Source organism: Malania oleifera, chromosome 4 (genome assembly GCF_029873635.1).
Source record: "Malania oleifera isolate guangnan ecotype guangnan chromosome 4, ASM2987363v1, whole genome shotgun sequence".
NCBI classification, from domain to species: Eukaryota; Viridiplantae; Streptophyta; class Magnoliopsida; order Santalales; family Ximeniaceae; genus Malania; species Malania oleifera.
In genome coordinates, this window is record NC_080420.1 from 6,232,899 (window position 1) to 6,260,423 (window position 27,525).

Below are 27,525 nucleotides of genomic sequence, written 5' to 3' on the forward strand. Positions count from 1 at the left end.
TCACAGTACACTAGGAATTTGAATAGTCACCCATTCAACCATAAATGAGGTATTTCATTCTTTCATACATCCATTTTTTTGTTGATTCTTCATTTTTCTTTGCCCTTTACAATCAATCACCATGCTAATTCATTTCAAATGCACGCCATAAAAAGTCTAACTAAGGTTTCTATAGATAAGTGTGATAACATAATAACCAAAGGTCCCCACTTGGTCAACCCCAATGCTTAAACATAGAGAGAGAGAGAGAGAGAGAGAGAGAGTCAAGAACCAACGGTCATAAGAAAAAAAAAATTAGGAAACCAACAGTCAAAAAAAAAGAGAGAGGTCTTTGAGAAGACTAACTTGATTCTCCCCCTCCATTAAAAGACTTCGAATAATAGGTTTCATATGGATCCCACATGATAAGTATCATATTTAATCTAGTGGAACCCATTTTTATTTGGAGTGATTTCATTGATTGGAAGGGCTATTGGAGGACTTGATTTTGTTTTTTCAATAATCACAGGATAAGAAATATTATTGCAAAAAATGAAGCCACTTTGAGAGAAATTATCGGGTAATTTTTTCTGCCATATGCTTTGACCCAAACCCAAGGAGATGATTTGAAATGGAAAGGTATAAAAAAGAGAACGGGTCATGGGTCAGCCCATGGGCTGGGTCTAACTTAGTCAGCCGTCAAAATTTTCAGCAATTGACCCATTTAACTTTGGTATTATATAAATAAGAGATCAACCATGTCCCTCTGCCCACTTCAATTCTCACCCTTAATTTTGCCTCCCACAGATAACCACCACCATTAATGGCTTCCTTACAAGCTTCAACTCTCCTACTCTGTTCTTCTAAAAGAATCAACTCTGCCATACATGTCCCAAAAAACCCAAGAAGACTCGGCCTCTCTGTTCCAAAACTGCCAACTAGAAAGTTGGCAATAGAGGAACTCATGTTGAGATATGGATTCACAAACACAATCCCAATAGAGAGTACTGAAACAAATACGAAGGAACCTCAGAACAATTCTTCTCCTCTTCGGGTGGCAGCCGCCAAGCTTTACACCATCATGGAGGCCGTGGCTGACCGAGCAGAGATGCACAGCAACCTTGCCGAACAGAGGAATAACTGGAACACACTTCTCTTGAACTCGATCAACATGATGATTCTCACTGCCTCAACCATGGCTGGACTTTCGTCCACTGGAATATTTTCATCGCCTTTCGTGGCTTTTAAAGTGTCTTCCACTCTCTTGTTCGCTGCAGCCACAGGAATGTTTATGTTGATGAACAAAATCCAGCCGTCCCAGCTGGCCGAAGAGCAACGAAACGCGACAAGATTGTTCCGGCAGCTGCAGACCCAAATCGAAACAAAACTGGCCTTTGGCATTGACAACCCAACTCAAATGGAGGTGAATGAGACAATGGAGAAGGTTTTGGCACTGGACAGAGCTTACCCACTTCCCCTGCTTGGAGCTATGCTTGAGAAGTTCCCTGCAGAACTAGTCCCTGCTGTTTGGTGGCCCTCTAACGACCATGATCATTCCCTAGGAGATACCAAACTAAATGAACAAAACAAAGGGAAAATTCTTAATGTGATGACACAGAAGAAAGGAGAAAATCTTAATGGGTGGAGTGAACAGCTGGAAGGCGAAATGGGTGAGATTGCAAGAATTTTGAAGAGCAAAGATGAGGCAGAGTATGTGAGACTAGGCAATTTGGTGTTGAAAATTAACCGGGTTATGGCTGTTTCGGGCCCTCTGCTCAGCGGGGCTGCGGCTCTCGGATCTGCTTTTCTGGGTTGTGGATCGTGGCCAGTGACACTGGCCACGACTGCCGGAGCATTGGCTGCCATTGTGTGTACTTTGGAGCATGGTGGGCAAATGGGCATGGTGCTTGAGATGTACAGAAACACTGCTGGATTCTTCAGGCTTTTGGAAGAATCGATTGAATCAGAGCTTGGAGAGAGTGAAAAGGAGAGGAGAGAGAGCGGGGATATGTTTGAGATGAAGGTGGCTTTGCAGTTGGGAAGAAGCTTGTCTGAGCTCAGGGATTTTGCAGCTCATAGAGATGGTGGAAATGGTAAGGATGAGTTTGCAAGCAAGCTTTTCTGATGTACAAAGAGAAAATTTTTTAATTTTTTAATTTTTTATCTGGTAAGGTAGAAAGAGAAATTCTCGATAGTCAAAATTCTTTTATAATCTTGAAGTTGTATAAAGAGAAATTGCTTCCATATTGTCTGGCATGTCTGCTGTATATGATTTTTTTCACCAGGTTGTAAAATAAATGAATTGTTTTCTTTCGATTCTTGCTTATTAAGGCTTCTGCTCTTCACCAGTAGAAAAACCAATGACACTTTGCTGAGAAGAAGTAATAATTTACAAGATTTGAACTCAATTTAGGTTTCTATGGCATCATCTTTCAGAAACTGGTTTATTTTATACAGTCTGTTATCCATGCATCATTGAGTAAACAAATGAAAAGAGGGCAAAGGAAAAGATAAGAAGATGACAACTGAGAATATCCTAGAGCAGGTCCCAAAATAATTTTTTTTCCCTGAGAATACCCGTGCATTACTACGTTGAGAATAAGCCACGCCTCCATAAGGCTGCCGTATCCTTCTACCAATCCTGTAAAAGAAATGGCTAGTAAGTCTTCCATTCCAAATCCTCCAACCAAAATCAGTGTAAAAGGAGACCAGAAGCTGTCTCAAAGTTCTTGAAACACAGCCACACAAACATCGGGACAAAGAAAGAGCCTCCAAAGGTCTTCTGATTTGCAACCAGTTATATTAGCAATTATTTTATATAGCACAACCACCTTTATGCCTAAAGGTAATATGGTATGGTTAATTGACTGTGTAATTTGAGTGTCGAAGGGGCTGATATGATGAAAGGAAATGGTTGGATATGGGCAAGAAGACCATCGGCAAAAGTTCTAGAGTTTCAAGCCAATCTTAGATGCAATCCTAAATCCTAATGCAGCTGAAAATGATTGTATTATTTGGGAGAAAACTATCTCTCCTCAAGGTTTCTTCAATTTCCTACTCAGCATGGGAGCACATAGAATTAAAGAAAAGTGCAGTCCCCTAATTCTTTGTTAAGGCATTGCTCACCCCACAATGCAACAGCTTAAGCATTTAGGTGAAATGATTGCTTAACATGATATCAAAGAGCCATGATTGCCAAGAGATCCTAAGTTCAGTCTTGCTGCCCAATTTATTGTATGATCGATAAAAATTATCTTATTCCCATAGGGTGATATGGGTCTATTTGTCTCTCTCCGTGTGGGGAAATGTGTGTGTGCGCGCGCACGTGTACATATGCATATGTATGTATTTATGCTGCTAAAAGTTGTTTTCATTTGTTATTTTTAACTTAAAAAATACGAAAGTATCACATCATTTCCAGTTTTCTTAGAATACAATTTTTATTTTTCAACTTAAAAACTTTGTTTTCATGAAAAGATTTTTAGAACTAAAATCATATTCTTAGATTATTATTTTACATGTAATTTTTTTAAAGAGAAGGCAGTGCAGCAATGGGACAAATGCCTGGCTTATACAGCAAGTATTTAGAACATCCCAACAATAAATTAACAAAAGCATTCAACAGCAGATGAAGATAAGATTACAAAATTGCAGGAGAGATCAGACACATTAACTCCTAGAATATCAGAATCAAATTGATGTCTAGAAGTTAGACTGAAATTGGCTGATAAATGATCAATGGAAAGATGTAATAATGTTAAAAGAGGGAATTGAGGCATCCATGGTTCCTTTTAAGTTTACCTAATACTGCCTTCTTTTCTTCTTCATCTTTTCCCCAACACTCAAAAAGCACCAAGTAATATAGTAAAGAAATCCCAGCTATCATTTGGTACTGATTGCAACTACCGATTAAACTTTAAAAAATTGACTGCATTTCACATGCTGAACTTTAACAAATCAGTCTATACAGAAGTTTATCTCCTGTAGAAACAAGAAAGTATGGATATTTATACAAATGGTTCAGGAAGAAAAAAGAAAACACTGGAAGCATCTGATGCATAACGTATGGACTAAAAAACATTGTTTGGCTCCATTCTTTTGATCCACATTTCTTGCTCCTAATGGTAACAATCAGGCTAAAAATCAAGAGATAACTCCGGCCATGGAAAACAACTCTGCCAAATCCCCGACTGATAATTTTCCCAAGAAATTCAAAGAGCCAGATAAGGCCCTGCAATGAAAACAAAAATAAATGCATCAAGTCTACTTGCAGGTGAAATCCTATTGTAACCAGTCTACAGAGGTGAAGGCTGGTCAGGCATACCCTTCTACTGCAGTTTCTTTCTTCTCCTGCAGCTTTAGAATTCTTTCCTCAACACTGTTCTTAATTATGAACCTTACAATTCTGAAGTGTGCCAAAATTATCATCCAAAAAATGAGGATTGCTTGGTGGATGATTGATGACGGTAATAAGATAAAAGAATTCAAAACTAGCAGGTTTTATCCACAAAAATAAAAATAAAAATAAAGCATAACCTGATTGGCTTGTACTGGCCAATTCGGTGTATCCGATCAAATGCCTGTCGCTCCACAGATGAGTTCCACCAGGGTTCCATCAAAAAGACCTGGCAGGTCCAATGAGAACTAAATGATTATACTGGAGGGAATTAGCTTAAAAATTGTAGGGACCAACAGGAGCTTTATAATTTCTACACAAAAGCTTGTTCAAGAGCAGCCATTTAAAGAATCTCCCATTTGGGAGCGGCCACTCTCCCATGGTTTCCCCACAAGGAGGAACCAGAATAAAATTCCATGAAGCTGGATATGTCAGCGAATAGGGGCCACATGACCCTGAAAACTCCGTGCTTCCCTTGCAGTTTTAGTATAATATTTCTATTAATTGTATGAGATGAACTTTAATAGGTTTAAACATAAATTTAACGCATCCACATTTTTTAGAAATGAAAAAATGTAAGTTTGCATCAGCAATCCTCCCCCCCCCCCCCCCCTCCTCCTCCTCCTCCTCCTCCTCCTCCTCCTCCTCCAGACCCAACCACAACAAAACCCAAAAAAAAGGTTTGTATCCGCAGTGGTACTTGCTGTGGGGTCTACCAAAAAATACTAGGACTACTTTCATATACCATTTTTTTAACTACAAAGCATAGGATTAACAGATAGAAAAACAAAAAGAACAGAATTCTGGAAGGATGCTATAGGACCAGCCATGTTATATGGATCAGAATGCTAAGCAACTATGTAACAAATATCCAAAATGTTAAAGTTGTTGAAATATAAATGCTAAGGTGGATGAGTGGTGTAACATTAAAGGATAAACTAAGGAACGAATATATTCACAATAAATTAGGCATAGCACCATTAGAAGATAAAGGAGGGGAAGCTTAGATGGTTTGGGCATTAGAAACACAAACCAAATAGTGCACAAGTGAAGAGGAGTGGGCTAGTTATTGTGAATGGTACTAGAAGTAGGCATAGACTTGCAATGAGATAGTGAGGAAGAATTAACAACTCTGAAGTTAGTTGAGGAAAATTCTGTCAATCGTGTGAATTGGTAGAAAAGGATTCATTTTGCCGAGCCACACAGTGGGACTTAGGGCTGGTTATTGTTGTTTTTGTTCAAAATGGACCCAAGACTTATCCTATGGGAATATATAGTTCAATGCTTGGATTTGGATTTATGTGGATTTATTGATTGCGTCGAGTTTTGTCCAAATCTGCGCATCCATCTCCGTGCTGCCAAACACAGCATTAGAATTCTCCAAACTCCACAAGATTCATTTCTCCAATGGATAATCTCCCTACAGCCATTATATCTCTTTTTTTTTTTTTGCTGATCCATTTTACTCTGATGTATGAGGAATGTTTTGGGCCATATTTCCAGAAGAGATATCATAGACAGACCATATAGGAGGAAGATGCAATTCCTGAACTTTTTGCGGCCATTAAAAATAACAGAGGCAGGTCTTGTTAGAATCTTCTAATCCTGCCTCAACAAGAAATCAAGCAGCACAAAGCAAGGCATTTTACTGGCTTCCAAACAAATAAAATGAAATATTTCATTTTTTTTTCTCTAAACTACATTTTAATAAACGAAAAAACAGTATCTCCTGTAGACACCCCATTCTGTGTGGGGCCAAATGTAATAAATTAGGCATTCTCATTATTCAGGGGGGGTTTGGAATACTGAATTCAGGGAAATACATCAAATAAATACCATGGAATATAAGAAAAATACAAAAGGGAATATGCCAGAATATTCAATTAAATTGAATGATTTATTTCTCAAAATTGAATGATTTGCAATAAAGAATGATGATTTGTTTCCTAATTCAATTGACTTGCTTGAGATTTACATGGAAAAAAATTAGTAGGAGACATCCAGTTGAGCCTATGATGAAAACTTTCTGTGAATGGAAAGCACGCCATGGAAAGAAATGAAATTGTCTAAGATAGTTTGATTTGCTTTTAATGATGAATGAGACCCTAGCACTATAAGAAAGGGGCATCCGCAAGGGGAATGACGGCCACACGAGAAGAGAGGAGAAAAAGAAAAAACAGAGAGCTTTGTGCATCCTTGGGACAGCTAAGAAAGAGTGAGGAAGAGAAGAAAATTGTTTGCTGAAAATTCACGATTGGAGGTGACTGCGCAGTCAGCTTGATCTTGACGATCAAACGCCGATTTCTCGTCTGATTGAGCTGAAATTTTGATAAGTTGTTCATGACTCATCCTTCTTCATTTTGGTCTGACGGATTGTCATTGGAAGCTTTGTAAATTTGGTTTCGTGGCTTGGACAGCAGCCTCATTGCGGCAGCAGCTTCAGGATTGGAGAAGAAGAGATCAAGAAGAGAGAAAGAGGAAAGGGAAGCTAGGGCTGCAAACCAATCAAAAGAAAAGAAAGAGAAGAAAGCACACAAAAAGGATTACATCTTCAAAAGGTATGAGTTTCATGCAAAATAGCATTTTTATGTTTATACTTTGATGATTGCTTGCTTCATGTTTGATTTCTCTTATGTATTTGTGTTTAAAGGAGTGAGCTTTGAAGGGAGTTAGGAAGTTTGGCAACTTCGCATGGCAGCCTTGGTGGCCAAGTGGGCTAGGATTAGGCTTTCTTCTTCTTTTCTCTTGATTTAAAATGTGCAACCTTGTGATTTGAATAAGTTGCAGGGCTGCTTTGGAGGCTTGCAACTTGGTTAGGGTTGGCTTTTTCTTATTTTATGATTTAAATCTTGCGTCCTTGATGTTTATGGATTAAGTCAAATTGCTTCTTTGATTTGAATGGTTGTTGGTTTCCTTTTTATTCATGTTTCCTTTTATAAGAATACAAGGGTTGTTGGTTTCCTTTTGATTCATGTTTCCTTTTATGTGACCACAGGGTTGTTGGTTTTCTTTTTGATTCATGTTTGCTTTTATGTGGCCACAATGGTTGTTGGTTTCCTTTCTTTTGAATCAAGTCTCCTTATATATTACCACAATGTGTTGTTGGTTTCCTTTTATTCACATCTCCTTATGTATTACCATAATGGTTGTTGGTTTCTTTTTTAACCAAGTTTCCTTATATATCAGCACAATATGTTGTTGATTGCTTTTAAATGCTTCATTGTTCTTTTTATCACATGATATGACTTTGGTTTGCTCATCAATGCATGCATGTTCTTAAAAGCCAATTCATGGCATATTGGACATTTGGAACTTAAACTAGGTTCTCTTGTGTTTTACCACATGATATGGCTTTTTACCAAAAAATGAGGAAAAGTCTTTAAAACCCAGAAAAATCTAGGAAAAATGTTGAAAAATTTTAGAAAATTTCTACAAAATTTTGGAAAATCTGGGAATTTTTTTTTAAAGATTCTTTTGCTTAAAAAAGTTTGATGATTTTATTTGATTTTTGTGAGTGTGTGTCCCAATAATTTTAAAAAGGGCAATTAGGTATACCTCACCTGTATTAACTCTGAGGGGGGTTTATCTAACAAGACCCCCTCATTTGGAGGTCTTATCAGACATTCTTAAATCGCACTAAGATTTTTTAATCTCCCGTTAATTTTGTTCATTTATTCATTTATTTGTTTGTTGATTTTAAAAGGAGTTAATTACAAATTATTAAATTCAATTTGGGGATAATTCATAATTAATTAGGTACTGTTCGCCGAATGGATGTATAGGGGTACAAATACCTTCCCCTCACATAACTGTACTCCCGATCCTAATTCTAGTATAAGCAAATTGAGACTACTAGTTCCTTGGCCTAGGTTTAGTCTAGTGACTAATCAAATGAGTAGTAATTAGGTGTTCTAACCGTACTCAGGTATATAATAGGTTAGTGTTGACTCCAAATTCAAAATTTTCAAAAATCAAATTTTATCACCTCGCCTCCCCGAGGCCCCCACTCCCAATACATCGCGACATCTCCAACAGTGAAGATATAAACATATTTTATGAAAATCATAGCAACATTTCTTTCAATTTTAAGTTGGGAAAGTTTGCTCACATTTGATGCAACAGTGAGGTTGAGAGCCACACCTCCAGCTTTCAAACTCAAGAGGAAGATCTTGCAATCTGGATCAGCATTAAATCTTTTTACTGCAGCATCCCTTGCAGCCACAGTCATGCTCCCCTGCAGTTTAACACAATTTATGCCGGACTGCAAAAAGTTCAATAAGTTAAAATGGTTATATATAATTATTTTATCACATCCAACAACCATAATCAAAAGGTTTTATTTTTACCTTTTGGAGGGAATAATTGACCAAATCCAAAAATGATGTAAATTGACTAAACACAATGGCTTTTGCAGAGCCATCCATTTCCATCATGAACCTGATTTCTTCCTTCTTTAAAATCATCAAAAATGAAACAATGCATAAGAAAATAATGGATAAAAATGGCAAAGAAAATATGGAAATTGAATTAAAAAGAAACAGGACCCAATACATCAAACTGTGGTAGCCCCATTGTAAAGAGGTATGAATTTTGGCAGAGCAGCTGAGCATACATCAGTACACAACTCACCTCAATTAAATCTTAATCACTGCTAAAATAACTCCTATTTTTGACCGATTCTATAACAAGATTTTGGCACCAAGTGGTAGTTTGAAAAACTCAAGTGTATGCAAGATGATCAAATTTTGTGTGGCTAAAAATGTCGAGCAATTGAGAAAAAGTATGTTTACATGATTGCATCCAAAATGAAAATGTTGAGATCAATGAGCAATAGCATAAGAAAGGATAGAATCATAAATGATTATAGACATGAGAGGTTACAGTAACAGAATCCAAGATGAGGTGAATAACAGAAAAATGGAATTAAGAGTTCTCTTAAAAATTTCAAGTACTACTCAAATACTTCTAGTACTCTTGGATTATAGTTGAGGTTCATTACTTCTGAATTGACTTTTGGAGCTTTACAATTGATTATGATTTAGTAATATTTGAAGATACAAGAAATAAAGCCAAGTTAAATTTGCTCATAAACAAAAGAAGACAGAGTAACAAAGTATAAAATATGCAAGTGACTTTACTTTATCCACAGAACCTACTTTTTCTTTCTTAGAAACAATTTAAATTCTTATTAAATTTATTGTATATTTTTTAGTGGTGTAGGGACAGGTCTTATAAGTTTTGATATTCTTTTTTTTCCCAAAAATCAGTATGTTAAAAACTTGACATACACCATTGGCTCACAACCTCACAGCTTAAGCTTTTAGGTAAAGTGGTCGTCTAACACAATATAAGATATCGAGTGGATTTCAAAACTTATAATATATTAATTGAATTTCAAAACTTATATATTCAGTGAAATTCCAAAAATCTCACTGCAAAATTGTATAGAGTTTCATCCAAATCCACACAAATCCAAATCCAAGGCCCCAAATCCTACACCTATCAATGTGGCTTTGCCCCTGATCTGTTTCTAATGGCAATTTTTCTTGAATATATTGCAGCTTTCTCATTTCCATTAACTAAGACATAAGAAAAATCAGTTCTAGTAAGCCCTCCATCATTATCTGAAGATGGAAATTTTTCTTATGCATAGAAGATGCTATAGGACACAGGAATGAAGTGCATGGGTGTCAAATTGTGCACATTTTACAAAAGAGTGAAAATTAGTTTAAAGCATAAAACGACTGGTGTCTGAATTAGATTGGGTCATATTTGTTAGGCATACAGTTCTACATGGTGATATATGGTATACAAGGAGAAAAGATTATTATAACTGCTGCCAACCTGACTAAATTTTTAAAAATCTGGAAAATATGACTGTTTCGGCTAACTTCCTTCTAAGAAATAATTCACTTTAAATCTCACTTTAAATGAAATAATGTAAGCTTAATATTCAGGCATCAAAGGTATCAATGAATGCAAATCAACTAATAGAAATGTAACTATTGATGCATCAAACTCCAAGCTCTCTTTCTTATCTCAGTTTATAAACGGCTATATCAAGTTCTCCTGTTGTCAATGGGGGAGATAAAATAAATAATTACAAAGCAGTCATACCAGAGCATCAATTTTTGTGCTTGTTTGAAAATCTTCAAGATAAATGCTATCTAGGATACTTGATTTAGAGACTTTATTGGCTGATTTTGTGCAACAATTCTCAGAATTCATCTTCGTTATAAAGTCAACAGAAAGAGGAGTTGAACAAGAGGGGCATGAAGCTTTTCCCATCAATTCATAGAAATTCAACAGGCATGCTCTGCAAAAGATATGCTGACAAGAGGTGACCTGAAATAGAAAGCAAAATGGAGAGAATAAATAAGAAACTAAAGCAGATCATTTTTGACATAAATTCCATAATTATCACAGATGAGTAATAATTATCACAGATGAGTAAATAAGTAGGAAAAAAAAATACAAATGAAAACTCACCACTTGATTTTCTGCACTCTCATTACAAATGCCACAGTCCTGATACCCAGTCTGCCATGCTGCAGTCTTATGATAAACCACAAGATAAGGGTGATCAAGTGCCTGCAGATTTATAGGACATGCTGGTCAAGCATTGGAAAACACAATTCATCGGTTAACTAGGGAATTGTATTGAACATAGAATACATGGACTACACAAAAAGGGAGGGAAATATGAGTTTCAAATGAAATTTACAGCACATTAACTCAAACTTCGGTCAAGAATTTAAGTTTCATTACAATCAATTCGAAATGACATAGGAAGAAAAAGGATTCACATGAAAACCAGAGCACCAGGTGTACACAAAGCAAAAAATGGAATTTACCATGACTTGAGTATATATTTTTTTTCTACTATATCGTAAAATCAAAGTAACTTGGTTCACTAGTTTTTCACAGGTTCCATAGCATTAACTTTCAGAGTGTCTGACAGTGTATTATTATTACCAGATTGCAGACAAAAGCCTTTACCCTTTCCTTTTAATTACTCAACATCTTTCCATACCACGTGGTATAGCTCACCAGGATTTTGGAAAATAAGAAATGGTTATGACCCCCCAAAGAAAAATCAAATGAAGACTCTTCTATAGGAAGACCAACAAAAAAAAATGCATGATTTATGATTTAGTAGTTAGTGTGTACAAAGAGCACTCAATATCTCATGCCCAATTAGGGCAATATCGCTACAAACAAGAAGAGCTGTTTTATGGACAACTCAGCTTGTTTTGGTATGGTACAAGGCTCAGGTTGAACTAAGAACTCAGTCTTGGTCTCTGTATGAACAGACAAAGTTGATCCCACCAAATTAGGTATGTCTCCTAAACAAACAGAGTTCTGATGCGCAGGTTGATGCAGCCTGTGTGCTTAACTTGCTTTTTATCAATCCAAGCTTAGCAGTGACTTGATTTGGCTTGAAAGGCTTGTTATGCCATCTCAAGATTGAGCTTGAGATTGAACTTTATTCGGCTCGATTAGTTTTAACAGTGTTGTGTAAATTTGAAAACCTAATCGTGCAGATAGATCTCCCTCTCTAAGCATAATCTGTGTCATGTACATTACGATGACCATCATACCCTTACTAAGTCACATTTACCAGCACACAGCAGCTACTAAATAACTGAACCAATAACCAGTAACAATGCCCCTCAAGCTGGAGCATATAGATACCACATGCTCCTAGCCTGTTACAAATGGGTTACCAGAGCACTCGAACAGCTTTCCCATGTGGGTTACCAGAGCACTCGAACAGCTTTCCCATGTGATAAGACTCACTAGAGACTAGAGACAGAACTCAAAGCAGGAACCATGTGTTTTAACTTGTCCAACAAAAGATGACCAAGACAACACTGGATTTGAAGTTGTGTAGCAGTAGCACTGAGCAGAAAATGAAGGTAGCAACTAAAAGTAGTAAAGTTAACCAGCCTGTCCCCCGCCAATTGTTTTCCTCATCTTCGAATCTTGAAATTTGAATGACGACAGAATGAGGAAAGAATGTTATGGAACAATGCTAAGCAACATGACAAAACATGAGAGAGAGAGAGAGAGACGAAGTATGATTTATTGTCCCTATTCCGTTTAGGGTAGTGAATCTATCAGCAAAGGAAAAATAGGGCAAGTTTTCAAATACAAGCGCAGAAAATATGTCAAGTATACATGACATATGGTCATAACAAGTTAACAACTGAATCTATAACCCAAGGATTAGTGAGAGAGGTAATACATGGCAGGCTAGCAATGCCTATCTGAGCAAGAGATGCAATGCAATAGAAGCTTGCTTGTACACTTCATACTGCAGGTACTTCGAGTACTCCCCCTCCGAAAGAGATACAATACATTGGTCCCCGACAGAAGATCCAGTGAGAGTGAAATCTGTGGTGTCTGCATTGGCGATGAGTGGGGGTTTACCTTGAATATCACAACGCTACTCAACTGTATAATCCCTTCTTCCAGAATGAGTACACTTGTATCAGGGACCTCTACCATGCTTGCCCCTTCCTCACGACTAGCCAAACCACCTTGAGATCTTTTGCTACTACCCGGGTGATGGACAAAACCACCTTGTGAAACAAATTTAATCGTCTTGGAACTTGAGGTTAACCAGCAAATGAGGGACAGGTAATAAATGGCAACTCTGCATTAACAAGAATCTGGTACAAAACTCATTCAACTGGTTTTAAACCCGCTAGGACTCGAAGAACTCTGTTTTCCTTTGCATCTTATGGACATTGGTTGTTATTGGTTGCACGATGTTGAGCTGTGTTAGGACCCTATGAGCAACTAGAAAAATTGAGACACCAGAAATTTACATGGTTCGGTCAAGATCGACCTACGTCCACGGAGCACACCACAATTCACTTAAACCACTGGGAAAGAAAATACAATTCTCTCAGGCCTCTCTTCTCCTCTTCCTCACACTCTCTTCTTCCTCTCTTTTCTTGTCTGTGTATTTCATCTCTCCACAGCTCCTCTATTTATAGGTAGCTGGTAATCAATCATAATAAATTATAATAAATTAAATTTGAGAAATTACATTCATCAAAATTAAATGGCCACGGATAACATCTCCAACTTGCAGCTCACGCGTCTCTAGCTGTACTCACGCATCTCCAGCTCAGCTCACGCATCTCTTAGCTCCAGCACAACAATCTTCCACTTGGAGATGGAGACGCCTCCTCAACTAGTATCAGTATATGAACAAATGATGTGCTCAAAATATGTCTTCAGGTATGAAGACCAACTGAAGTTGAACACAACTTCAACTTCTCTATAGTCACCACCTTAGTTAACATATCTGTCGGATTTCTGCTACCTTGGATTTTTTCAAGTGTCAACACGCCGTCCTCTATCAGAGATCTGACAAAGTGATAACGCAATCCAATATGTTTAGTTCTGGAATGAAATGCGGAGTTCTTTGCCAAATGTATCGCACTCTGACTATCACTGTACAAAACATTCCTCTCTTACTTTAATCCAAGCTCTGTTAACAAACCCTGAAACCAAATCATCTCTTTACTGGCTTCTGTCACTGCTACATACTCAGCTTCTGTAGTGGATAGAACAACAATCTTCTATATCTATGACATCCAACTAACAGCTGTTATGCCAACAGTGAATATATATCCGGTGGTGCTTCTGCGATGATCAATTTCACCTGCAAAATCAGCATCTACAAACCCTTGGATTTTCAAATCGCTTTTGCTAAAACATAGGCACTTATCAATAGTGTCACGTAGATATCTCAAAATCCACTTCATTGCTTCCTCGTGTGTCTTCCCTGGATTTGACATATACCTGCTGACAGCTCCCACTGCTTGGCCAATATCTAATTAGGTACCAACCATAGCATACATGAGACTTCCAACAGCTAAGGCGTATGGTACCTTAGCCATGAAATCTTTTTCTTCATCTGTCTGGGGAGACTGATTCTTAGAGAGACGGAGGTGACCTACCAATGGTGTATTTACAGCTTTGGCACTGCTCATGTTAAACCTCTGTAAAACACGGCTGATGTACTCTGACTGAGATAACCACAACATACCTTGTTGCTTATCTCTAGAGATCTGCATCCCAAGAATCTGCTTTGCAGTACCCAAGTCTTTCATATCAAATTCTTCTAACAATTGCTGCTTCAATTTTCTGATCTCTTCTATATCTGATCTTGCAACTAGCATATCATCAACATATAACAATAAGATAATATAGTTAGTACGATACCTCTTAAAGTAGCAACAATGGTCGGCATTGCACTTCTGAAAATTGTTCCTCTGCATACAACTGTCAAATTTCATGTACCACGGCCTAGGAGCTTGTTTGAGACCATACAAACTCTTCTTCAATTTGCATACAAGATTCTCTTTACCTTTAATTGAGAAACCTTCTGACTGTTGCATATAAATTTCCTCATCAAGATCACCGTGAAGAAATGTTGTCTTCACGTCCAATTGCTCAAGATGTAAACCCTCTGAGGCAACAATGCTCAAGACAGATCTGATGGTTGTTAGCTTCACAACCGGTGCAAAAATATCAGTGTGGTCAATTTCTTCCTTCTGTTTGAAGCCTTTGACTACTAATTGGGCTTTATACCTCTTGGATCCATCATGCTCTTCTTTGATCTTGTACACCCATTTGTTGTGAAGAGCCTTCTTACCATTGGGCAACTTAGCTAGTTCCCATGTTTTGTTACAGTTAAGAGACTTCATCTCGTCTTTCATTGCAAGCTCCCACTTGCTCAAATCTCCTGCCTGACATGCTTCAACATAGCATTCAGGTTCTCCTCCATCTGTAAGAAGTAAATGATTCACATACCTCCTATTTGGTACATGCTGTCGAGAAGATCTCCTAAGCTCTGGTGCTAGAGTAGGAGGTGGTGGTGCAATAATCTGCTCCATAGGTTCCTTTGCCAGAGGATTCTCGGTATTCTACTGAGGATTCTAGGTGTTCTGCTGACGTATCCTTAAACCTTCTAGAACATCATCCACATCTACAAAGGTTGTTTCAGACTGTAGATTCTGTTGTGTGTCTATCTTTGTACATCACCTTTTGTTCAAAAATCACATCTCTGCTTCTGATCACCTTTTTGTTTTCATCATCCCATATACAATACCCATATTCATCTCCACCATAACCGATGAAGGTGCATTTCTGGGATTTCGGATCCAACTTATTCCTGACATGATCATTGATATGTACATATACAACACAACCAAAAACTCTCAAATGTGAAAGTCTTTCCTCTTTATTGCTCCATACTTCTTCTGGTAGATTATAGTCCAATGGCACTGATGGACTCCTGTTAATCAAATAAGCTGCTATGTTGACTGCTTCTACCCAAATCATCTTTGGCAAGTCTGACTGCATACGCATGCTTCTGGCTTTTTCTGTCAACGTTTTGTTCATCCGCTCGGCTACGCTGTTGTGTTGAGGTGTACCTAACACAGTTCTTTCCATTCTGATACCATGCCCATAGCAGAATTTCTTGAACTCGGTGTCAACATACTCACCACCGCTATCTGTTCTCAACTTCTTAATTTTCAAACCAATTTCGTTTTCTACCATTGTTTTCCAAATTTTAAAAGCATAAAAAACATCAAACTTATATTTCAGGAAGTAAACTCATACCTTCCGTGAATGATCGTCAATAAATGTTATGAAGTAATGCTTCCCAACTATGCATGAAATGGTCATTGGTCCCCATACATCTAAATGAACTAGCTCAAGTCTCTCCTTCTTTGGGGTACTGATGTTCGTCTGGAAACTGACTCTCTTCTGTTTCCCCATTATGCAATCCTCACATGTGTCAATCTTCACCGACTGTAAATCACTCAACTTACCCTTTGAGTGCATCACCCTGAGTCCCTTCTCAATCAGGTGTCCGAGTCGTTGATGTCATATGTTGCTATCATCATTTCTTGTAACAACTATAATAAACATGCATGCATTAGGAGTTACATAAAGAGTACCACTTTTCTTACCTCGTGCAATCGTCAGTGCACCATTTGAAATCTTCCATTCATCACCAATGAAAGTTGTGTTATATCCTTCATATGCCAATTGACCGACTGAGATCAAATTCTTCCTCAGGTCTGGAATATATCTAACATCTCTCAGTTTCCATATTGACCCATTCATTTTGATCTTCACTGTCCCCTTACCGGCAATGTCACAAGGTTGATCATTGCCAAGATATACTTTACCGAAATTACCTAATGTATACTCCTCTAGGCAATCTCTACTGCAAGTGGCATGGAATGAAGCTCCAGAGTCTAACACCCAAGACTCCTTTTTGCTCTCCAAAGAGCAAATCAACATATCATCATTTCTGAAGCAACATTTGCTTCTGTCTTTGCCCTCATCTCAAATTCTTTTTTCAAAATTTTGCACTAGTTCTTGTAATGATCAGTTTTTCCACAATTCCAGCACTCAATAATTTTTGTGCCATGGGAACCTGTGTCCTGAGAACCTCTGAGATTTCTAGATGTAGACCACCTAGGCCTAGATCTGCCGTGGTTGTTTGATCGTCCATGCCTGTTTCCTCTGCCTCGACTTTCCATGTTCAAGGCTGAACTCGAAGTGGAACCATGGTTTGACTGCATTCTGATTTCTTCCGTCAAAATTATGCTGACGACCTCATCGTATACAAGCTTTGATTTCCCTGCGGTGCTACTGATTGCAGTAACAAAACCATTCCAACTTTCGGGCAACTGACTAAGAATCAGTAGGGCACAAATCTCACTATCAAATGTAATCCCGATTGAGGCGAGTTAATCAAACAACTCGTTGAAATTATTCAAATGTCTGCTAAAACTTTCACCTGCAGACATGGTCATAGTAAATAATCTTTTCATAAGATGTACCTTGTTAGCAGATGACAGCTGCTTGTACATATTAGAAAGCGCATCCATTAAAGACTTGGTGGACGATATATGCTTGATATTGAATGTCAGAGACTTTGACAACGTCATTCTGATGGCTCCGACTCAGCGCTAACAGGACGCGCCGCTGGCTCACTGACGTGGATGGGCCGGGTATGGATCCAAGTGGGGTCTGGAGCGGGTTTCCGAGTCGGGTCAAGGGTTGTCGGGTCAGGTCGAAGCGTCCGGGTGAGGAAGACGCGTGGCGCGCGTGCGGGCGCATGGCCGGCAGGTCATCGACGCATGACGGTGAGTGAGAACACGGACCGCTCCGGCGAAGCGCATAGTGGCGCATGTGCTTCCGTCCGAACTCCTTTCAAGCTCCGATTTGCACCATTGGCTTTTTCTCAGCAAAGTGAAAGTGATGGTGGCCTCAAAATTCAATTTCGAGCCACTGGACAAAGCTCTGATTTTGGTGAAAAACTCTAATCTGGCCTTTCTGCTCCAAACCGGGCTCTAATACCACTTGTTAGGACCTTGTGAGTAATCAGAAAAATTGAGACACCAGAAATTTACGTGGTTCAGTCAAGATCGACCTCCGTCCACAGAGCACACCACAATTCACTTAAACCGCCGGGAAATAAAATACATTCTCTCAGGCCTCTTTTCTCTCTTCCTCACACTCTCTTCTTCCTCTCTTTTCTTGTCTGTGTATTTCATCTCTCCACAGCTCCTTTATTTATAGGTAGCTGGTAATCAATCATAATAAATTACAATAAATTAAATTTGAGACATTACATTCATCAAAATTAATGGTCGCGGATAACATCTCCAGCTTGCAGCTCACGCATCTCTAGCTCAACTCACGCATCTCCTGGCTCCAGCACAACAAGCTATTCATTAATTGACCTCATCTATGCAAAATTGCACTTCTGCCTCCCTGTTCAAGTTGAAAATACTAAAAGAGAGAGATCGTACATGCGGGTTAGAGTTACAAGAGATAGAAGTTTGAGACAGTTCCAAACTACCTTACTTACATCCACATACACATCTAGTATTCTGAGGTTCCACTGAGTTCTGCAGCAAGGAGACAATCAATTTGTCTTCCTGCACCCATACTTCTTTCCATTTTTCATCTTTGGATCCATAGTGAAACAAGTGTCCGGACATGCCTAAGCCTGTCAAATAGATCTTGATAACCTTAGGCAACTGCACATGGCTACTTCCATTCAACTTCTCAGTTGTAATATGTGACAACAAAGAAGGAAATGTACTTCTAAACGGACTTCATCCCAACATACACATAATTGAGTCCACCGACGAACAAGATAAACAACCAGCTTGAAGTACAAAACCACAAAAAGCAGATTACACTGTTTCAAGCTCAATGAACTCAGCCACCACTGGCAAACAGCCTCCAACAGTACTATACAAGTACTCCCAAAGCACCGCACATGAAGAACTAAAAGGTGAGATTCTTTGGATGAAACCCTCTCACAAAAAACTTGATAATATGATTTAGAGTGGGATTCAAGCCAAAAACAAGGTTGTAGGAAGCCTATCACAATGGCTTGTGGAGTTGGCACGGTGAGCCTTCTATCAGCATGTGAGGGATTCTCTGGCAATAGGATTGTAGAGCTTCGCAGATTGGCAGTGTCTGTGGGTGATTATGGTCTTGGTTTTGCAAGATCTCAAGGAGTTTTGGTACTCCTGAACATGCAGCGTCGTCCACCAGGAAATTTCCAGCAACTACAATTTCTTTTGATCAAGATCTTAAGTTCTGATTTTGACAAAAATATCAAGGCTACAAAATTGTGGAAATTTGGAAGGAAATTTAAATATTCGTTGTCAATTTTTTATTTTTATTTTGTCTATCAGTGAAAGAATTTTATAAATTAGGCATCAAAGGATGCCAACCCAGAGTGCACACAGTCAACCACCCTGCAGGGTGTCACAGAAATCTACAATTACATTGAGTACATTCACTACAAGCCCACTATGCCAGCTGGAAACTGCAGTAACCAACTGCTCTTCACTAATCTGAAGCAATGTACTTGAATTTCTGAATGCTGTCCTGTTCCTTTTTTAATAAGTACACCAGAAAATTGCAAGAGGGTTGACTGTTGAGAGACAATGCCTTTCTCTTCTCCTTGGTTGCCCAAATCCCTTTGCAAGCCCAGAGCTCCCCTGCCACAGAGTTGGCAGCAGCCCACCATTGTCCAATCAAGGTCAGAGCCATATTCCAAAGGTTCCTGGTCCAGGAGCAATAAAGGAGGATGTGCTCAACTGATCCTGCATCACTCATGCAAAGAAAATACCTGTTGGCGATGGTTGACCCCCTTTTCTGCAAGTTGTCCAGGGCTAAAATAAGCCATGTGTTGCTTCACAGGCAAGAAAAGTAACCTTTGTAGGGGCAGCTGTCTGCCAAATGTGAGCCCATGGGAGGTTGTTGAGGTTTGATTCCACTGGCGAGAGTTTCCTGTAAAAGGATCTGATTGTGAAGACCCTGTTTCTATCTAAGGTCCATTCTAGTTGAGCGGGAATGTTTTGGTGCCGGAAGTTGTAGAGATTGCTGTAAAAATCAGTGAGATGATGGAGTTCCAAATCTGCAATGTTTCTAAAAAAGGGGAATATTCCAGAAGATTCCCTGATCTGATATTTGAAGGTGATGAGTGATGAATGATGAGGGCTCCTTTATCACATGCCAAGTTGTAGAAGGAAGGAAACAAAACACGAGCCTCAGAGTCATCATGCCAAAAGTAAATGTTGTCCCCATTCCCCACTTGAAATCAGATAAAAGGAAAGAAGTCAATTTAGCCTTTCCTGATGAATTTCCATACCCCTACACCATGTGTCCTCTACCAGCCTGAGTGACAGAAGCATTGATTCACCATCAAAGGTGGTCTTTCTCTTTCATAAACCTCCACAATCATCCCCAAGAAGGGCATTATTGAAAGTTTGGAGGGATTTCACCTGAAACCTCCCAAACAAATAGGTTGTTTAACCACGCCCTATTTGACAAAGTGGGATTTGAATTCTGTCCCAAAGCTCCTCGATAGGAACCTCCTTTGAATTCCTTCAAATCTCTTGGCAACCGAAGCTGGTAAGGAAGAAGAGACATGGGAATAGACGGGAAGAATTGTCAAGGTATTTGTGATCAGATGAGTCTCCCACCGTTTGATTTTCATCTAGGTATTTAGATTTTAAAAATGAATTAGTAGTAAAGCATGGATTTAATTTATGAAACTTTAGAAATTGTTTATAAACATATGAATGCAAGATATATAACTAAAATATTATAAATAAAATACATCAATGACACATGTGGTCTATAAAGTGCAATACTATAATATAATTATCATTTTAAACATATTTAATTAATATAAATGAAATTCATAAATTAGTTGGATATTATTGCTTATACAATGCAGATAACTTGGACATAAATAGACAAATAAAATGTTATAGTAGATATCCAACCTTAATTTTTCATAATTTTAAGTGTTTGAAGCTATAATTCATGTCATTCTTGTAACAATCTTTGGTTTTGTAAATGCAGGTTCTTGGATGTGCCGATGTGGATGGGAGGCAATATTGCATACAAGAAATGGAATGTAGTGGAGGTTACCAACAAGGAGAACCGGGCAACCTTTAGGAGCTCAAATGTGAAGTGGCGGGATGATTATGTGATGATTATTACAGTTTCAGAGCGAGAAGCTCTAATTTATAGAGAGAAAGTCTGGTGAGAAGTGAGGGCCAAAAAAGTTTCAGCTGAATGAGGTGACAAGGGTAGTATTTATAGTAATAATTAGAAGCCAGCCTCTTGTTCAATGAGGGAGGATCATGGTTGTGTAGAAGGTTTCTACCAATGGGAGAAAGACAAATTCAGTCATCCAGCAGTATAACAAGAAGTAGCTAAAATGAAAAATAATAAGGAAATGCCACGTCTGATGGATGACACTTGAGCTAGCTAATGAAGGGTTAATTTAAGGGGGTTGGGCCACCCTTAATGGCCTGGTTCAAGCCCACCAAGCCAAATCTCTCTATAATATCCTATGACCCAAGATTAACAGGGAGACCTACCACGTGTCTGGCAAAACGTGGGCATGTGTGGGTAGGTTACAGCCCCAGCAAAGATTGCGGGATTATAAGTCAGTAGAACAAGCAAGTAACATTTGATTGAGGGTGCAAATAATATTTTATTAAGTGATTGATGAAGATAAAAGAAGGCATACAGAGAGAGAGAGAGAGAGACTTCAATGTCATGACAAGTCATGCCTCGACCAATAAGAAAGTGATAAATTGTCGCACCAACAACATCATGACACATGGTCAAGGTGAGAGAAAAGAAAAGAAAAAAAAAAAAAGAAAAGAAAAGAAAAAAACACATCACAAATGACATGTAGTGAACACTTAGCATCCTAGAAAAAGGTTGAGTCATGATTCTTGTAGCAAACCCTGATTTGAACTCATCAAACTAAGGTCTCTAAAACATCCTATGACTAGGATTAGTAAAAACCGAGCCACACGTCTTTGTGGCCTATATGAGGCACTCTTTGCCAATTTTGACCTCTTGCAAGAGTGCAAACATTAGATAATTAACAATTAGTTCAACATTGTGCACTTTAAATGTGATAACCATACTCTTATGCCACAATAAATTTAAAATACTTCGATAAATTAGCATGACTCTTTGTTTTGCAATAAACAGGTTCAGACTAACCATCTTATTCATTTAGTTGTGTTAACTTATATTGGAAAATCCCATTTGACTTATTAGTGGTAGGAGGGGCTTAGAAGAAAACAAATTATGAGGGATATGCTAAAACATAAATGACATTTTGGGGAAAAGAGGGGGAAAAAAACAAGATGGGGCATGCTGAAACCAAGTGTGACACCTGGCAGCACTACAAACCTGCAGCAGCCACCTAGCTGCTCTTTAAACCAGCAGACAACACCTAGCACACAGATGGTAGCATTGCACGACCCTTGTTGCCACCAGCTGCTGCTCCCATGTTTCCAGCCTAGAAGAAGACACTTGGCAAGCAGCTGGCAGCAAGTAACTAACATCTTGACCCTTCCAGCCCTGCAGAACAGCCTCAACACGGAAAACAAAAAACCACAAACTCTTGCTGTAAACCCTAGTTATAGAGAGAGAGAGAGAGAGAGAGAGAGAGAGAGAGAGAGAGAGAGAGAGAGAGAGAGAGAGAGAGAGTGAGAGAGAACTCTGCAAAAAATCAAGGAAATTCAGAGAAAATCAGGATAAAATATAGGAATTCAAAGGGAAACTTAAACTAAATTTGAAGAAACTGAAAATCAAGGTAGGTGTTCTTAATTTTCATTTATTCACCTAGGGATTTTGGGTATTCAAAAGAAATAAGGGTAGAATCTTGCACAGAATTGAATCCTAGTAAGGGAGATTTAAGCTTGTTATTTCTAATTATATGGATGCATATATGTTTTCTTTGGTTATCATAACTGCATATCTTGTTTAGCTGGGAAATGTTCATGTGTAGATATATATCTTGTAAGGATGATTGTTATACTTGCTATGGAAAAGCTTGTGTATGCATATGTTGAATTGATGTTGTGTGAAATAGCTGGCACCATGTGTTGTTGTGACTGTGATATAGTGGAATTTGAGCAAGTAGGGATTGTGTCTCCCTTGGGTTAAATGCCTCAAACCTCTGGAGGGTATTTTCGCGTTAAGCAGTGGTTGGCCAAGCTGGAATCTGGCACTTGTTTGAAATAAACTGTACACTTAGTTGGGATAGCGCTGCCATGATGAGAGAAAATGTGTAAATGCATGCTATTTGGATGTTATGCGATGGCAACTTTAGATGAACATATTGCTCTAAATAAAGAGTGTGTTCATGCATATTGCTTTAAATAAAGAGTTTGTACATGCACCTTATGATTATGCATGCATGTAAGAACTCATGTGTAAGTATTGAAATCCTTATTTGACTAAGGGGGAATTAAGAATGTCTACTAAGCCGGTGGTTGCTCACCCTATTCCTTGATAATTTTAGGTTCAAACTGAAGGAGAGCTCCACTTCTTAAATTCTCCAAGGGACTGCCATTTTTTACATGTATTATAGGTTGGCAGGAAGACAATAAGGATACTAAGCTTGTATTTGGTTGGTGGTTTTGTATGTAGAATAGCGAGTGTGAAAAATGTTGTATGTAAAGTACAGCCCAATGTAAAGAGCTTGTCACTGAATGAAAAATGTATTTAGTTGCTTCATGATATACATGTGTTTTTCAACAAATAATCGCTCTTAACTGGTTTTTAACTTGTTTCCAAATTACAGTTTTGTAAAAAGAAATTATTGCCTAGGCCTAGTGACTCCATTGGATTTTAGTTGGAGTCCCACCCAGCCGGTCACGTGCCAGAAAAAGGGGCATGACATATAAGCTCAATCTAGGTCAATTTCATAATCTAGAGAAAAACAATAACTTCACCCTTTGCACCATTCACCTCCCTCATGACATGCTACAAATGGAAGCCTAGGGCCCTCGGTGTTTAAGAACACATAATCATCCATGTATTTTGCCTCCCTCTTTTCTAGCCCCATTAGAATGTTTGGACCTCTCTTTGCAATCTCCTTCACATAACAAACTCAATTTTTCATAAAATTTTAGCTCTATATATTCATAAAGTAAACATGAATGTTATTCTTAATGACATTTTATTACTTATTCAAATTCCATTGTAAGGGAGAAAAAGTGTCACCCATACAATCATCAAGGATTGGACTCAATTTGAAATCCCTAATTAATGTTTTTGGAAGGAAAAAATTTTAGAAATTGGATTAAAATAAACTTTAAACCCTTGTTACATCTCAATCTAACAATCTCTGCTTTCAGAATAAGTGGTTGTCTATCTTGCTAATAGAGTCATTATGACATCAAGATCTAGTCTTCACATCCAGATACCAACCCCATTTATTTAGAATTACACATTTAAAAAAGGATTTAGTGGGTATTTAGTCATTGTTACACCTTGAACTAACAACTTGGCTTTTAGATTGAGTATTCTCAAAAGTAAAAACATTAAGAATGATCTGGCTATTGTTTGATGATACTTTGAATTACTCAAGAGAAATTAGCATACAAGTGGCAAGATACCAATGATGTCTCATGGAGTAATTACATGAAAGTGGGTAACGTGTCACTTATTTGTTTGTGAAATAATCATGTCTTGACACCAAAAAGAAAGAAAGAAAGAAATTGAACATCTCATGCAATTTCAAGTTGAATTTTTTCCAAAATTTATGTCATATAATACCATAGAAGGATTTTATATTTTCATAATGAAGAGATCAATTAACGTGTATCCAAGACTAGTAATTCACCTGTCGCAATCGTGTAACTAGTTGATATATGTGACAATAATTTTCCATTACGGTTCCAGCTTCGACATAACTGCAAACAACAAAGCTCAATATATTGAAAGACATTTAGGATTTGGTCGAGGTCCAACATAATAATTAGCTATACAAAGAAAGGAAGAGCAATGCAAGCAAGGGTACTACAAAGCACAAGCCAATGTCTTATCAAACAATGCCAGCTAAGATATACAAGTAAGAATTTATGCTTTAAGATGAAACTAATCTAGTAAGACGGTTGCAAAATTGAAGAAGTGATATAATATCCAAAAACTAGAATAATAAATTTTATTCTCATCAATGTATGAATTCATGGAAAGAAAAATCCCAAACAACAAAAAGGCAAAATCATTGAGTGGAGAGAGAAAAAAAAAAAAAAAGTGAAAGCTAACTACAAATTATCGTTGTAGGTGGCCTAACATTATATTACCAGATTTTTAACCCTAATGACTCTTAGAGTGGATGACAGAGGATAAGCTTAGAGATTTTGGAGATTTGAATTTTGCAAATAAGTCAAAATGCTAAAGCTTAATTGTATATTCTAAGTACAAAACTAATATCATTAAGAAGGTACACTAGGAATTGGAGGTGGTGAATTACAACAAAAGATTAACTCTTACTAATTATAGAAACAAATTAGGTGTCAACCAGCTTACACTTGAACTCACAACAAGACACTCACAGCCAAACTTCAAACACTTACTTATACTCAATTATATTCCATAATTACAATATATCCAACACTCTCACACAAATCTTACACCCATACTTGGATTGGTGCACAACGCCCACCACTCACTTTCTCTTAGCACTTTGCACAAGCTCACACACCTTTCTTGCTCACTATAAGAATAAAGCCTTAAGCTCCTTATATAGAAACTCAAAAAATTCTAGAGCTAAATTCTTCTGCAACCCTAAGCTAAATTCTTGTCTATCATGGACTTCTATCTTTCTGGTGACTTAGCTCTTCTTTCTTCTCTATCTTGACTTTCTAGGGCTATATCTTCCTAAACTCCCTCTTGGCTTGGCTTGGCCAGTCAATGTCAATCTAAATTTGCTTCTGTATTTTATCTTGCAACCTTTCCATAATTTCCTTGTTATTTGGAAGCAATATTGCTGTGAATTGTGATGACTACCATGATGATGCCTATCGAGCACTACATTCCTGGGGGCATAACATCTCCATCCCTTCCTTTGATTGTCATAGCCCATGAATTTACAATGGCCTTCTTGTCAAACTTGCTACATGATCAGGCACAAATATATAGCATATAAAGCCAAATTACTCAAAAATGACACACCTTGGGTTTGATGTCCCACAATTTCTCAAACAGTAAATAAATCCTAGCTTTGTTGGAGGTCGCCTGTTAATCACGTGTGTTGCACGTTTTCAATCTTCATGCACTCAACCCAAAAAACGCAATGGCACATTCTTGGAATGTAGCATACTTCTATATATTTCTGCAAGATGCTAATTCTTTCTTTCAGCTATAACAACTTGTTGCAGTGTGTCTAGACAAGTCAATTGTCAATGTAAACTACATTCTTGCAGATAGTCTAAGAACTCTTCCCATGTATATTCTCCTCCATTATCTATGTGGAGACATTGCATTTTCCAGCCTAATTCTTTTCCACCATCTTCATGAATTCTTTAAATTTGTTTAATTCTTTGATTTTTCTTTCATAAAGTCAACCCAATAATACCTAGAGAAGTGATTTGTGAAAGTTATCATGTATTGAAATCCGTTGATGGAGAGTTGTTTTACTTTCCAAACTACATCTGATGAATTAGTTCAAGAGGATTCTTAGCTCTAAACTTTGTATCCTTGTGTGCTAACTAGCGTGATTTCACACATTGGCATCTAGAGCACGCAATATCTTCTCATAACATATACCTAGAGGAGGCATGTGAGCATTGACTTCTTCATCATTATATTTAGCTTGTGATAACTACATATCTAAGTCTTGCGTGCCACAAATCAGAAATCCCTTTATTTTTGTCTTATTTAGGTATGCTTCTTGAGCTGACATTATGTAGATAGATTCCAATCTTTGTCCCTTCATGCTCAACTCACATGCTCAAAAGTCTTGCAAACCCTGACATCATTCAGGCCAAAGATCTTGCAATTCCTTGAAGCAGTGAGCTATGATACCAGTAGCAAATTTTTCTCCGTTCCAAGAACATCAAGAGTTATTCACAGTTTAGAGTTGTTGGTGGTTACCACTACTCCCCCTCCCCACCCTTTGTATTAGGAAATACTTTATAATTTCTCCTTGTTTCTAGTGTGATTGGAACATCCATAATCTACTATCCAATCACCATTATAATTAATTAGTTTATCACTTACTGTTATAAGTTGTGATTCTTTCTTCTGTCCGCTGACACAAGAAGACTTGTCCTCTATTGCTGCAAAGGATGCTTCAAGGTCCCATTCTTCTTTGTTGGCATTCTTACTCAGGATCAATGTTGCAGCATTCCCTTCTGCGTCTATACCAACAATCCTGAGCAAAGTGTCCTTATGCAGTAATTATGGCATTTGTTGTTTTGCAACTAATATTTCTTATCTTCATTTTCTTCTTTGTCACAGTAGCTCCCAATGTGTCTCACCCTTTTTGCCTGTCTTCTCGCTTCCTTCTTCATTTGACTTCAAAATGTGATCTTGCAGCTACTTTATCCTTTCCTTTAAAGCTTCTCTTATTAAAGAGAACCTTTTCATCATCCTTTATAGTGACTAGACATTTTTTTGTCCAAAGCCTCTCAATTCGCTAATATATTTTTCAACTCTATTAGAGTTGGTTCTTTGGCCCATCCACATTTTGAGACATTATATTCCAACCTAAGGATAGGAATAATAATTCTTCTTATTCTTGTCTCCGAAAT

At 37.9% G+C, this 27,525-nt stretch overlaps 2 protein-coding genes across 3 annotated transcripts in view; one reads left to right on the forward strand and one right to left on the reverse strand.

Annotated features, from left to right (window-relative positions):
- The first annotated feature begins 753 nt into the window (after positions 1-753).
- LOC131152881 (probable F-box protein At4g22030) lies at positions 754-2,293 on the forward strand. The gene has a single exon (XM_058104817.1). It carries the CDS (start codon positions 803-805, stop codon positions 2,102-2,104), a length of 1,302 nt encoding a protein of 433 aa, XP_057960800.1. The 5' UTR covers positions 754-802; the 3' UTR covers positions 2,105-2,293.
- Positions 2,294-3,888: 1,595 nt separating this feature from the next.
- Positions 3,889-27,525, reverse strand: part of LOC131154425 (DNA repair protein RAD16-like) — a 64,868-nt gene continuing 41,231 nt past the window's right edge. For both annotated transcript variants that reach the window (XM_058107191.1, XM_058107192.1), the window contains 8 exons: positions 24,612-24,681; positions 10,865-10,966; positions 10,493-10,720; positions 8,722-8,826; positions 8,484-8,636; positions 4,516-4,604; positions 4,304-4,384; positions 3,889-4,210 (listed from right to left, as the gene is read on the reverse strand). In XM_058107191.1, coding sequence (XP_057963174.1) covers positions 4,123-4,210; positions 4,304-4,384; positions 4,516-4,604; positions 8,484-8,636; positions 8,722-8,826; positions 10,493-10,720; positions 10,865-10,966; positions 24,612-24,681 — 916 coding nt within the window. In that variant the 3' untranslated portion in view covers positions 3,889-4,122. The remainder of the gene's footprint in view (positions 4,211-4,303; positions 4,385-4,515; positions 4,605-8,483; positions 8,637-8,721; positions 8,827-10,492; positions 10,721-10,864; positions 10,967-24,611; positions 24,682-27,525) is intronic.

Bases quoted from the DNA above. Each gene is read 5' to 3' on its own strand.
- LOC131152881 (XM_058104817.1), top strand. From the start codon at position 803: ATGGCTTCCTTACAAGCTTCAACTCTCCTACTCTGTTCTTCTAAAAGA.